The 15,092-nt window shown below is 39.5% G+C and overlaps 1 protein-coding gene and 1 pseudogene across 3 annotated transcripts in view; one reads left to right on the forward strand and one right to left on the reverse strand.

Annotated features, from left to right (window-relative positions):
• Positions 1–377: 377 nt before the first annotated feature.
• Positions 378–777, reverse strand: LOC101959418 (2-iminobutanoate/2-iminopropanoate deaminase pseudogene; annotated as a pseudogene).
• A 10,567-nt stretch (positions 778–11,344) lies between these two features.
• Positions 11,345–15,092, forward strand: part of Churc1 (churchill domain containing 1) — a 630,431-nt gene continuing 626,683 nt past the window's right edge. Inside the window, exon 1 of one of the 3 annotated variants that reach the window (XM_005322794.4) lies at positions 11,345–11,500. In XM_005322794.4, coding sequence (XP_005322851.3) covers positions 11,462–11,500 — 39 coding nt within the window. In that variant the 5' untranslated portion in view covers positions 11,345–11,461. The remainder of the gene's footprint in view (positions 11,501–15,092) is intronic. The other 2 variants (XM_078050076.1, XM_078050075.1) reach the window with 2 other exon arrangements.

Raw genomic sequence — 15,092 nt, forward strand, 5'->3', positions numbered from 1 at the left:
TACTTAATAGTCAATTCATGTGAAATCTCTCTATCATATAGTATTCCCATGATAATTTCAGATATGTTAGTTACATGTATATTTTTCCAACATCAATTATAAAAATCAAGATGTTAATTTTTTTTTTTTTTGTATCAGGGATTGAACCCAGGGGGACTTAACCATTGAGCCACATCCCCAACCCTATTTATTTACTTATTTATTTATTGAGCAGGGTCTTACTAAGTTGCTTAGCGCCTCGCTAAATTGCTAAAGCTCGCTTTGAACTTGCAATCCTCCTGCCTCAGCCTCCCGAGCTGCTGGGACTATAGGCATGCTCCATAGCATCCGGCAAGATGTTAAAGACATAATGAGAACAATACTGTGCCCACTTATTGTCATGCAATTGTGAGAGGTCCTTGAATAGCTACTGCTTCAATCTCAACATATGCTTCTTTGGGAGCAATCAAGTGACCAACTCTAGTAGGAAAATTAGTATTGAAATACTGTTTGTAGATAGATTTCATTGTCAGTATTGAAATCATTTATGCCAGCCAGCAAAGCAGTTGCTTTGACCCATTAGTGAAGTCCCACCCTGCAGCTTTCATAATTTCACCCATGTTTATAAGAGTTTGTTCAGTTTCTGCTGCTCCTCCTCCTGATACAAGCTGTTTGTTAGTGCCTCTCTGTTCAGAGATGTAAGTGGTCCTGTCCACTAACACTACTTTAGTATAGGGACCAGTGAGTGACCCCTGGGGCTTTCATGGTGCTGATCACCTTTCTGATCAGGGACAACATGTCTAGTCTTTCTTTCTCATGCCCCTCAAGGAGAAGAAACCCCTACAATCAGACCCACTTGTTTCTCATGTAAAACTTAAAATTTCTGGCATCTTTATCCTCCACTGTCTGTTCTGTACTTGTTTCTGTTCTTACACAAATTCTCTTCTCCAGTTAAAGTAATGTTTCAATTACTTCCTAAATATGTTATACCTGAAGAGCCAAGAGCCGCACCATCCAGAGGCGGGCCATGCGGAGAGAACATGATGTGAACCATGTTCTCTGGAGTTATGCTGTGGCTGTACTTTATTCCCATGTCCATATTGGTCCCTTTGTTCCTGATAGCTCCCTGTAGGTTGCTCTCTTCTTGCCTATGTCCTAACTCCTCCTTCAAGGCCCAACGCAAGTTCTACCAGCTCCCTGAACTCCCCACCAAATACTCTAGCCATCAATGATCACTCCCTCCCCTTAATTCCCAGAGGATTGTTCTGTACATACGATAACCATATAATGAATGTATCACCCAAATTATGATGGTTGAGTGTTAAAGGGGGCACAATTACTCTGAACCATAAACTGGGCATGAACTCAGACTGTCCAGGACAAAGTGGGCTCTATTCTATGGTCAGCCTACTTACAGAATATTCACTTGACACTCAGTTATCTGGCAGTTTTTATTTATTTGTTAATAACATACAGATATATATGTATATATACGTCATGAAATACATATGTTTTAACAAATATGTATGTTTTTTTTAATCCTTTTTTTTTTCCAGGGCTGAGGACCGAACCCAGGGCCTTGTGCATGCTAGGCAAGCGCTTTGCCACTAAGCTAAATCCCCAACCCCGACAAATATGTATGTTTTATATAACACACACACACACACACACACACACACACACACACACTTTTTTTTTTTTTGCAGAAGTGGGGGTTGAACCCAGTGCCCTACATGTGCTAGGCAAGCACTCTACCCCTGAGCCACATCCTCAGTCCATAGATATATATTTAAATGTCTGTGTCCTCTGTCTTCAAAACAGTAACCCATCTGCATGTGAATCATGTATTTTCCCTCTGCTCATCTGGTGTCTAGCCAGAATCTTACATGTATGATACACTAAAAATAATTTGTTCATCATGATGATGTCTTTACTCTGTTATTTAGGAATGAAATAGTTAAGAGTAAAACTTAAAAAAAAAACAAAACTTTAAAGCAATAAATTTACCACCTGCCAAATTATTGTTCTAGTAGAAAGTAAAAAATCTCTATGTCCCTAGAAACAGATATTGAAATCAAAATTTCCTCAAGATTTTGGAGAGGCCTGGGTTGTGGCCACCAGCATACAGTTCTGCCTTGTTGCCTGGTCACTTGTTCTCTGTCCATTGCTCTGTCACACAGAATAAAAAGGACATTCCCAAACAGGGGGCTTTAATGTAAGTCACATAAAAAAAAAAAAACTAAAAAATGCTGCTGTGGCTAACTAGCCTAAAACCAAATATCGGGAAGTTTCGATTTGCTTGACTTATTTTGCTTCATTAACATCTGGTTCCAGTTCAGCATTATGCTTAAACCACCAATAGCCAAAGGAAAAGGAAGAAGACATAAGAACAGAAAAAGGAGGCAGGCAGGCAGGATAGCTTAGGCTCTGCAAATAAACTGGAACACAAACTGAAAAATGAAAGACATGTGGGAGAGAGAGAATTAGGACAGAATCAAATCTCAGGATTAAATACTTACCAATGCTGCAAAAAAGCATCAGGTCAAAATCAAATAGGGCTGTGAGTCAATATTGGAAAACTCCTGGAAGGAAAATCATTTTGTTCAAACTACAACAGTTTAGACCTCATCAAAAATCCCTCCTGCCGAGTAGGTGACTGTGGCACTGCCAGTGTTGGTCAGTTTTACCTGGGGTAATATAAGGATGTTTGTCTTTGACTGCTCTAAAATTTGGTTCTTAGAGAGATTTCCTCTGACATTTTTGTTTCTATGTAGCAGCCCCGGTGACATCAGCAGTCTTAGGAAATAAGAATCTCTCTAGAGGCCCTCAATATATTCTCCAGACTTTAATAAAGATTTCCTTAGAAAAGAGGACTCCCGCTGGGAATGGTGGTGCACACCTATAATCCCAGTGGCTCAGGAGGCTGAGACAGGAGGATCACAAATTCAAAGCCAGCCTCAGCAAAAGCAAGGTGCTAAGCAACTCAGTGAGACCCTGTCTCTAAATAAAATACAAAATAGGGCTGGGGATGTGGCTCAGTGATTTAGTGCCCCTGAGTTCAAGGACTGGTACAAAAAAACAAAACAAAACAAAAAAAACCCTAAAATATTCCCCAACATTCCCTAATGTCTATTCAATTTTAAAGAGTGCGGATGCATCAATGCTTCTAGAAAGTCTTTGCTGAGTCTATGTCCTCTCTCGTCTCTAACCTCTCCAAACTAGCATGTCTACCCTTTCTCTGGGCCCCAAGAACATCCCAAAGAGCAGCTACTGCACTGTATTGTGATCACTGTTTTTTCTTACTGCTTCCACAGTATGTAAGCCTCTTGAAGGCAGGCATGGAAGTATTCCAAATATTAGTTATATGAATTTAATTGAATTCCTGAGCTTTAGTGTTATCATATACTTTTTAAGGTATATTTACATTTAGAGCACATGTTTATTTTGGAAATGAAAGGCTCTCTGATGTAGACATCTCAGGTATTAACTGACTGACAGAGGAGTCCTTTATCTTCCTTCAACTCAAACCAACAAATTGTTTTTCTTAGTCTGTTTGCTGTTGCTCTAACAAAATACCTGAGGCTGAGTACTTCATATAAAAGAAATTTGTTTGGCTCACAATTTGGAGTGCTAGATCCATGGCCAAGCCGGGCATGGGTCTGGCACTGCTAAGTTCTGGTGAGGGCCTTCTGGCTACATTACAACATGGCACATGGCATCATGACTGGGAGTGTGTATAAAAGATAGAGGTCACATAGTGAGACAGGAAGCAAGAGAGAGTCAGGAGCCAGGCTTACTCTTTTTATTGTTCCCCAGCTCTTAATATCAGGTCTGGCACACAATGAGTGCTCAGTAAGTATTTCTTTTATTGATTACAAAAAGCTACACAGTTTTACACATCCTACCACACTCCCCCAAATTCTATGGACCAAAGCAGCCACTATTCTAGCTGTCTTATTTAGACTTCCTTGTTTACTCCACAACCTACATTCAAAATGTTTTAAAATTTCACAAGGAGAACAAGTTCTTTTAAAAGGAATTTTGGCTAAATAACTGTTTTTAGGTCCAATATCCTTTTTTCAATAAATCATCTGCTCTAGGATCCCATGGGAATGACAATAATCTCTTCCAAAGGTGATAGCCCAGTGACCTAAATTCTATTAGGCCCTACCTCTTAAGAACTCCACCACTTCTCAACATGGCCATACTGGGGACAAAGCTTTTGGTATGTAAACATTTGGGGGACATACTCAAACCATATCCAAATCACGGCACCATTATAGATCCAATAAGCCACAAAAGAAAAAGAAAAATTACTGAAAAGAACCAACTGAAGTCAGGAGGATGTTGCTAAACTTCCAGGAATAATGTGACAAACTGAACTCTAAGGTTTACAGATCATTTCCTAAAGAGCTTTGGAGTGTTCAGTCAAATGATTTTAGGGCATATTGTCCCTCTTGCCTTAGGCAGATCTTCCTTCTGGTAGGTAGAGCATGAAGACATGACTTAGCAATAAACTTTTGGTGATGTGTTGAAGAAGAGGACATTGAACTTCAAAAAAAGTTTTTTTAACCAAAACGCCTTTTTTTTTTTTTTTTAAGTTTTTCTTTTTTCCACCCTGAAACGTTAAAACGTTTTGAAAGGACCTGGAGCGAACAAAGTGAAGTACCTATGAGATAGAATGGTGGCTGCTATTCGCCATGGAATTTAGGGTAAGGTGGTGGGATGTGTGAAACTGTGTTCAGCTTTTGGAATCAATAAAAGAAATACTGAGCACTCATTATCTACCAGACCCGATGCTAACAGCTAGAGAACAAGCACCATTCTCAAGGAGTTCCCAATGCTGCCATGACAGGAGAATGAATAAAGTGTTATTATGGAAACTTAGGATGGGACACTGATTTCTACTCTTCAGGGAAGAGGTGATGTGGGAGCCATGTCCCAGAAACTGAATAGGAGTTCTTTAAGCAAAGAAAGGGTCATTGTGGGAAGGGGGAAATGTTGCACAAAAAAAATAGAAAGAAGACTTGTTAAGAATTTCGTCCTGGATTTGGTGGCACAAACCTGTAATCTTGAGAGGCTTGGGAGGCTGAGGCAGAAGAATCACAAGTTCAAAGCCAGCCTCAGCAACTTAGTGAGGCCCTAAGTAACTCAGTGAGACCCTGTCTCTAAATAAAATATTAAAAAGGGCTGGGGGTGTGGCTCAATGGTTAAGCGCCCCTGGGTTCAGTTCCTGATCAAAAAAAAAAAAAATTTGGTGTAGTTAGGGTCATGAGGAAGTTATTTAGACTAGAAATAGGAGCTGTATGTTGTCAAGGAAAGGACAGAAGGAAGAGCATGGGAAGTAGCAGACATGGGGCTAAAGAAGCAGACTGAGGCTGAAGTTTAATAGACTTAGAAATCTGCAGTAAGGAATGTGGTCTTTCTCCTGAGGGAACAGGGAATCTTTGAAAGAACTGACAGAGAGATTTATAATAACCGTCACATTCTTGGCACTGTCCATCAGGCTTGGTTTTCTCAAACCTTACCATATACTTTGACATCGATGATTTTGTAAAGAGAAAGAAGTACAATGACCCAGAAGCAGAGTTGGGACTCTGTGATTAGTTGTGAACCCAAAGCGGCATCTACAGAGAAGGCTCCCTGCCTCTTGATGCCTTTAGGTAACTTTCCAAGTCCACTTCCTGGAAGAGCCTGGCCATCTCCTGGGGCTTCCCTCCCTCACACACCCCACAGGGCACTGTCCTCTCCAATGCAACGTGTTCACTCCGTCTTCAAGCACGCACAAACCATCTGCACGAAACCACTAGGGTACCAGTCTCACCCCATTCTGTCAGACACATTTCCACATCCAGCAGGCTTTAGTCATTCCCAGCTCCCTTACCTCATTTATGAGCCTCCCTTCTACCACCTCAGACTTAAGGCCAGAGTTATTTTTAACACCCTTGAGTCACACGTAGATACTCATATATCATACCATTTGTGAATTACCTTATAAAGCAACCCTGTGAGAGAGGTTTATTTGTTATTGTCATTATTTTACAGAAGAGAAAACGGAAATTCATCCAGTAAGCAATTTGCTTAGGGTCCTCATGTTATTAAATTACGATCAGAACCAGAATCTAAAATTTTCACCCTAAGTCACCATGTTATTTCTCAAATATCCCCGGCAGCTTCTATTCACCCTTTCTCCATTCCAAGTCAAAACTACTCTTTTCCACACTACTTAGGTTTTTTGATTCCAGTGTGGTTTGTGCCCTAGTTGTCTTGGAGTAAGGCTTTCCTCTCTGCACTCTCCCAGCTATTCTATAAAAATGCTAAAACCCCTTACTTCTCAGAGTCAATAAACGTGGGAGAGGACAAAAGTCTGCTGAGTGCTATTATATCCCCGGGGCACATATTAAGGGAGAAGAAGAAGAGACCTACAACAAAATAAAAACATGTCTAAAACCTGGTTGTCTAATCCATTCGAATCTGTGTAAGATTTGAAAGAGAATATTTCCTAGAAGGCTACTACATCAGAGATTTTTGACATATATCATGAAAACTTCATATGGAAATGACAATCCATATTCGAAAAGAAAGTGAACAGAGCTGAAGAAAATGGAATCAAAGATTAATGGTGGAGATCTCTTTTAAATGTCATGTATTTGAAAGGCTGGCATTTATAATCTATTAGGAAAGTAGTCCAAAGCAGCCTACAAACGAGAAAGTCCAACTTGGCCACTGAGCTACAAAAAAATAAAATTAAAAGTCTTGAATTTTTAGGATCTTGGGTGTACCCATCCTCAGCCAGACTTGCCTGTGTTTACTGTATTAACCCAGAACTGCTGCTAATTCATTCATCCCAGGCAGGTGATACCAGATAAAGTCAGCCACAGACTCTTATTTCACACTGTCCTTCACACAATGGAAAGAATGACATATGCTTCACCAAGCAGGTGAGCTTCCTTCCCTCCTTCTGTGAAACTGACCTGACAATGTTACCATGAAGGATTGAAGCATTTCTTTAACCCCTTTAAGCAAAGGATAGACAGGATAGATATGATCAACATTGTATCCTTCCAGCCTCTTGGCTTGGGGCATCATAAAAGGCAAAAGAAAAGACATAATAGAGGGTATTCAAGTCAGGTATGGTGGCACACACCTGTAATCCCAGCAATTTCAGAAACTGAGGCAGGAAGATTGTCAAGTCTGAGACCAGCCTGGGAAACTTAACAAGAACCTATCTCAAAATTAAAAAGTAAAGGGCTGGAGTGGTTGCTCAGTGGTAGAGTGCACGCCTGGCATGCATGAGGCACTGGGTTCAATCCTCGGCACCACATAAAAACAAACTAATGTATCCACCTAAAACTAAAGATAAATAAATAAATATTTAAAAAAAATTAAAAAGTAAAAAATAAAAATGGCTAGGGATATAGCTCATTAGTAGAGTGGCCCTGGATTCAATTACTAGCACCCCCCACACACACCCAGAAAAGAGGGTATTAAAAGGAAATTCAGGAGTCTAATATGCCCATGTCTTCAGCATGTAATAAATTCTATGTGTTCTTTTTCCTGCTTGTTTTTTTTTTTAATAAGCCAGGTGCAGTGGTGTATTCCTGTAATCTCAGTAAATTGGGAGGCTGAAGCAGGAGGATTGCAAGTTCAAAGCCATCCTTAGCAGCTTAGTGATGCCCTAAGCAACTTAGTGAAACCCTGTCTCAAAATAAAAAAAATAAAAAAGACTGGGGATTTGTCTCAGTGGTTAGGGGCCCTGACTTCATTCTCTGGCACCAAAATAAATAAATAAATAAATAAATAAACAATAAAAGTTGTAGGGCTGGGGATGTGGGTCAGTGGTTGAGCGGTTGCCTAGCATGTATGAGGCCCTGGTTTGGATCCCCCAGAGCCACAAAAATAAATAAATAAAAGGAGATTCAAACTGCACTCTTTAGGGTGAACTTTAATCTTGCTCCAGGGATATAATTTAGCAATTAAACCAGCAAGTAGGATGATTTTAACATTTAGATTTTCCTAATTGATTCCTTTTTTTTTAGTACCCAGGGACGCTTAACCACTGAGCCACATCCCCAACCTTTTAAATTTTTTATTTAGAAACAGGATCTTGCTGAGTTGATTAGGGCCTCACTAAGTTGTTCAGTCTGGCTTTGAATTTGAGATCCTCCTGCCTCAGCCTCCCAAACTGCTAGGATTACAGGCATGCACCACTATGCCTAGCTGATTCCATTTTTCAAAAGACATTTTAGGCAAAAACTGCAAGAGGTCCTGGTATATTTGATATGTACCACTGATATCACATATTTTTTAAATGATTCATATGGATAGGATATGTCCCAGAGAAAAAATTATTAGAAGATAATCCTAAAATAGTTTTGCAAGCTTTATTTTATATAGTTACCCCCATAAGAAAATAGAGTTGTTTTTTTCTGGTTTTTTTTTTTATGCCGTGACTTGTTCATTCCTATTAAGTGCTGATCTCCAACTTTATCGTCTCAATTTTCCTTTCTTTCACCTGTCACCCTCTGATACTTTTATATTCCTATATTACAATCTCACTTAAATTTCTGGTCCTATCCACCTCCTCCCCCAGTCCCATTTTCTATCCCTCTTCCTGAAAACATGGCTATATCTGAATGGAGGACTTTCTTGGGCAGATAGTCCTCAGCTCTGTAACTTCTCTTCCTATGACTAAGATGACTTTTTTTTTTTTTTAATCACTTGCTCATTTTAACTAACAAGATACAATATTACTCTCGGAAAGGAAAAAGATACTTGTGAATATGATTAATTTCCAAGCTTCAAAACATATAATCAGTTTATGCCAAGGTTCATGCTTTTCAGATTCGTGAGCATGATTTTTTTACTTATCTAATTTTATTTTTTTAATCATGTACGCTCTCTACTAGAATGAGGCAGAAAGCTATACATCTCCCCCTTGTGGTACTTGTTGGTATCTGCCTTTGGTATCATCCATTTCTTCCAGTTTCTATCAGTCCCAATAAAATGCTGCTAAATAATCCTCAACCACAACTCTGGCATCACTCTCCTGCTCAGACTTTCAGTGGCTCTCTACCACCCGCGGAATAAAATCTAAACTCTTGGTACCACCTGAAATTTCTATGTAAACTCTGCTTTTTGAATTCCTTTATGTTCTCCTGGAACAAAATTCCTCTTTTCCAATCCCCCACATGGAGTAGTCTCCACATTTTGTGCTCCTACACTGCAATCTGAGTGTAATTAATTATAGGTATTTGTGATTAATTATCTCTCAGGCCATTTTGTAAGAATCTGGAGAGAAAGAAATGACAATATCTTTTTCATCTTCCCATCATCTACACAGTACCTTGCACACATCAAATATATTACATAAATATCTAAAAAATTAAATAAAATAGATATGATGACTAGTAAAACTAAACATTGTCATTAGACTTTAAAAACAGAGAAAGATTTAAGAACTTTATTTATTTATTTATTTATTATTATTTTATGTGGTGGTGAGGATTGAACCCAGTGCCTCACACATGTTAGGCAAGTGCTCTACAATTGAGCTACAACCACAGCTTCACAGAAAGATTTTTTTTTGTACTAGTGATTGAACACAGGGGTGCTTTACCTCTGAGCTACATCCCCAATTCTTTTTTATTTTTATTTTGAGATAGGGTTTTGCTAAATTGCTGTCTTGCTAAATTGCTGGGCCTGGCCTTGAGCTTGCAATCCTCCTGCCTTAGTTAGGCTCCTGAGTCACTGAGATTGCAGGTATGTACCATAACGCCCAGCTAAAACAGAGAAAGAATTTAAAGATGGACCAAGAAAGGGAATTATACAGACTGACCCTATCCAATAAGAATATTATGAAAGCTACATGTATAATTCTGAATTTTCTAGTAGCCACCTTTTTAAAAAAGGTGAAATTAACTTTAATAATACATGTTCTTTGACTCAATCAAAAATATTATTTCAACATGTAATCACGTAAAAATTACTAAGATATTTGACATTCACTTTTCATGGCAAATTTAGCATACATACGGCACATCTCAACTTATGGCCACATTTAAAGTATTTAATGTGGGCTGGTGGCTACTGTGTTAGAAAGAAGCCAAGAATAGGAACAAGGGTTCTAGTCCTGGATAACTTCTGAATAATTCTGTCACCTAAGACAAGACCTTAAACCATTTCCTTCATTTCCTTATCAAAAAGGCGAGGGGGGGGGAACACATACTTTTCTTACCAATCTTATGGGGCTGTACTTGCACAAAATTAGAAATGAAAATGAGAACACTTTGAAAGATTGTTGAAAATGTCAGACAAATGGAAGGCATTATAATTATTCCAAGAATAAACTCTGATATCACTAGTTTGTACAGTGTACTGAAAATCATAGGTGTGATTTTTTTCAATAACCATTGCAGATCTTTCCCAGAGGCTGAGATACTAAAGGTTATTTCAATGCTCCAGTGGAGACATATTACCATATTAGAAAACCCAGTTAAACTGGCTTGCTTTGAAATGGTTATTAGGGTCTTCTCTAAAGAAAAGAGATCCCAAAGTCTCATATGCTCTCCAATCTTTCTTTACTGATTTGACAGCAATATTACAGGGTTAAGGGATGATGTTGATGTTCCCATTAAATGTTTCCATTGGAGCAGCAGAGTATGATAAAGATGGGTAGATCAGAAGCACAGAGACAGAGTTTAGAGATTTGTATTCAGGTTAATTATATCATTGTGAATAAGATGCTTTCAATACAGAGGGAAAGGAAAAGGCAAGGTGTCAGTCATAAGCATTTGGAGATCCAAAGGAGGATCAGGAAATAATGCTGGCTTTCTGTTCACATAGTACCTGCCCACCACTGAGGTGCTTCTGTGATACAGAAAGAGATAGAAACACGTTTTCCACTTTTAGGTCCTACGGAGAACGCCGGGATGGTCATTTAATAACATTTTAAGTGCTCTTTTTAGGAGATTCTCTGCAGAGCTCCAAAAGCCTCTTTTTAAATACTTCAGCTATTGTTTAATCATCCACCAAGATCTGATCTCTAATCACTCTCTCTCTCTGACCTAAGAAACGGTACAGAATAAAGTATTTTCATTTCCGTTTTATACGCGGAGTAGGCAGAAGCAGCGAAAAACAATTCTCTTGTCTGTTGGGATTGGCCTTCCGGGCAGCCTAAGCTCTGTAGACGCCTATTTAAAAGTGAGCTCAGTCCAAGACCCACTTTCCCTTTCAGCCACATCTGCGGGTCCTGGGGCATTTCCCCTTTCTCAGAAGTTTGCTGACGTCGGACACCCAGGCCCGCAGTGTAGCCCGGGAGACCCCGGTGCACCTTGTCTTAACAACAGTTGCTAGGGGGCGGAGACTTTGAATCTGTTCGCGAGGCCAAATATCCCCGGGTCGGACACATGGGGCGCATGCGGCCACCGTCTCTCAGCTATCGCGAGATTTCGACTTCCCGGAAGCGGTGGAGAACGTCGCGATGTGTGGGGACTGTGTGGAGAAAGAGTATCCTAATCGGGTGAGCAGGGGTTCGCCGAGAACCTACGAGGCAAGCCCCAAGGCTGCTCAGACTTCCGGCCGGCCTTCCCGACCGGCCAGGCGCTGGGCAGACTTGGCTGCGCTGTGGATTGCAGTGACCCCGTGGCTGTGTTTAGGCCTAGGTCAGCAAGGCGGAGTGTGGCGGTCGTACCGTCGGTCCCCGCCCCGGTGGCTGACATCAGCGGTCATTCCCGTTCTCTTGAGCGCCCGGGGACCGCATAGGAAGCCTCAGCACCAGCACCACCCAGGCAGCAGCCCCCCACCCCGGGTTGTCCTCAAGCTCGATTTGATGCAGTTCGATTTTCTTACCGAACTCTAGCGCTAGAGGGGACCTCCTTGGTCATCCCTTCTAACCCAGTTTTGCAGATGATGAAACTAATGCCCAGAGAAGAGGAATAATTTGTCCAAATTCACATTCTAGGTAATATGAGAGCCAGAACTAGAATTCAGGTTTCCCAGTTGCTACCTTCATTCGTTCGTTCATTCATATATATTGGATATTGAACCCGAGGCGCCCTACCCCTGAGCTACATCCCCAGCCCAGATCCAGAGTTCCAGAGGTTGGCCTCGGACTTGTGATCCTCTTGCCTCAACCTCCTGAGAATCGCTGGGATGACCAGCTTGTTACATTATTTTAAATCTCTGTTTCTCTCAGGCCCAGGTGGTTTCAGACCTTGTAGAGCTTTGTTAATTGAGGGCATACTTATTGAACATCCACGTGTGTATAGGTCACTTTGAGGCTATGCAAGGATATGCTTAAGAATTTATAGTGTGGAGGAGTAAGTGGTTAACGGAAATGAAAGGACAAACCATGTATAAAATGAAGTTTAGAGAGAGGAGAGAGTAATAGGGTATGGGATAGCACTGCTATCCCCCATCCCCGCCAAAAGTGTGGACTATCACCACGACTTGAAACATAGTTGTGATTAGGTAGAAAAGAAGGAAACAAGGAGCTGGAGACTGGGGGAAAATAACAAGAGCAAGAATTCTTGCATGGGTTGGGAGTTAGAAAATCTCTATAGTGTTTTTCCTTCTCTTAATATGTTATGAGCATTATTTAGTCTTTTGAGAAGATTCTATAGTGTGTGTTCTCAAATGGTACAACCACTTTGGAAAAAAGGTTTAGCATTTTACAGTAAAGCTGTGCCCACTGAAATGACCCAGCGGTTCTTATTCTGGAAAAACGTGCAAATTCTTTTGGACATATGTATAAGAAAGTTTGGAAGGGCAATCATCTGTAGTAGACTGGAAAAGTAACTTTGTAGAATGGAACATCATAAAAGAATGAGTGATGGAAATGAATGATATAGAGCAGTGGTTATTTACCAGGAATGACTTTCTCCCAGGGGATATTAGCAATATCTAGATACATTGTTGGTTGTTACAATGGGAAGACCACTCCTCACATCTGATGGGTAGAGACCAGTAAACATCTTGCAATACACTGGATAGCCATCACAACACAAAATTTTATGCAGTTGAGGAACCCCGAATTAGAGTAATAAAAGTAATAAAAATACACCAAAATAACACACAACAACTGGAATTAAGTATTACAAATACAGTGTTGATAAAAGAACACAGTGTAATTCAAAATAAAATAAAAATAAAATGTATTATTTAAGAATGTTCCTGGGTGGTAAAACAATAAAAGAAAGCAAGTGATTACCATAAAGTAGTCTTGATATTGATTACTGCTAAAGGATTAGGGTGTGATCAAGAATGGTCACATAAGAGGTTGGGGCTGTAGCTCAATGGCAGAGCACTTGCCTGGCACATGCAGAGCACTGAGTTTGATCCTTAGCACCACATAAAAATAAACAAATAAAACAAAGACATTCTGCCTGTCTACAACTACAAAAAAAAAGAAAGAAGAAGAAGAATGGTCACATAAGGGGAAGTCTTTGAGGGTGCAAAGCAGTACTTTCTTTCTTTTTATTTTTTTTTTAAACTGTGCTTATTCAGTTTTTCCTGGAAGTTTTCTTTCTTTCTTTCTTTTTTTTTAATATTTATTTTTTAGTTTTCGGCAGACACAACATCTTTGTTTGTATGTGGTGCTGAGGATGGAACCTGGGCCAGGCTGCACACATGCCAGGCGAGCATGCTACCGCTTGAGTCACATCCCCAGCCCCAGTATTTACTTCTTGACTTGGGTGGTGATTCTAGAGATGTTCACTTTGTAATTATTTATTATACTTATATATGTTTTGTTTCATATGTTTTTCTGAATTGTGTTCTATTATATACATTGTTTTAATTTAGAAAGATTTTTATGAATCTAATAAAAGAACATTACATATTAGACCATGCTGGGAAAGTTTTCAATAGAGGGCATTACAGAGATTAGGTTGAATTCTTAAGAGTGGAACCAATTGAAAGATTTAAGTCATATTAAGACATTACTATAGGCAACCATCCTGTAATAGTGAATAGGGAAATGATCTAAAGTCTCTTATTAGGAAAATGAATCTTGGCTGTATGTTGGGATGATGGGGTGAGGGGAGTAGAAAGGAGACTTCTGTAGAGCATGGCAACAGTATAGCCATGAGATAGTGAAGGCCTGATTTCAAAGAAAGAATTAATAGGACTCAACCAATACAGTTTTGGAGAGAAGAATGGAAGAGATGTAGATGATCTCAGGATTTTTAATCTAGGCAACTGGGAAGTTGGAAGTATCATTACAGAAATTGTAGGTATATGGGAAGAAAAATCAAGTTGGGGAGCAAATGGTTAAATTGTTGTTATGGTTGAGATTGAGAACTTAACATCTGAGGAGTCAAAGATATAGCATTGCAAATAACAAAGATGTATCTGTCTGTAAGATTCAGAAAGATGAGTCAGCCAAATCAAAGTGTCAAAATAGAAAGAATTTGTTCTCTGAGGAAAAGAATGTGGAGAACCAAAGACTCAGTTTCAGAGAATAAATTAATTTAGGAAATAGAAATTTTAAAGTCTCAAGAAAAGTGCTCTGAAGCACTTTTTCTCTGCTTTTATTCTCTCCTAAAATAATTAAAGGGCTATCATAAGGAAGAATTAAACTTTTTTTTTCTTTTTTTTTTTTTTGTACTGGGGATTGAACTCAGGGGCACTCAACCACTGAGCTACATCCCCCGCCCTATTTTGTATTTTATTTAGAGACAGGGTCTCACTGAGTTGCTTAGTGCCTCGCTTTTGCTAAGGCCGGCTTTGAACTCGTGATCCTCCTGTCTCATCTCTGGAGCTGCTGGGATTGCAGGCATGTGCCACAATGCTCAGCTAAATTTTTATTTTGTTTTAAATTTCAGAAAACAGATTTAGAAATAAGTAGTGGGTGGGTGTTATGAGTTTGTAGACTTTGAATCAGAATAAGGAACTTTATAACAGATGTTCAAAAAGGGAATGAATAACATTTAGAGGAATTGAGTTATCTTCCTGACTGACAATTTAGCATCTCAGGGACCCTTTCAACTCTGGGATTTTTTGAAGTTTAAGGACAGAGTAGAAACCACTTTGCTCAAGCTTAGTGAAGGAAAGAGTAATAAAATGTTGGCAGCAAATATGGTCCACTAATTCAAAAAAGATTGGCAAAGAAA

Source organism: Ictidomys tridecemlineatus, chromosome 5, assembly GCF_052094955.1.
Source record: "Ictidomys tridecemlineatus isolate mIctTri1 chromosome 5, mIctTri1.hap1, whole genome shotgun sequence".
Lineage (NCBI taxonomy): Eukaryota > Metazoa > Chordata > Mammalia > Rodentia > Sciuridae > Ictidomys > Ictidomys tridecemlineatus.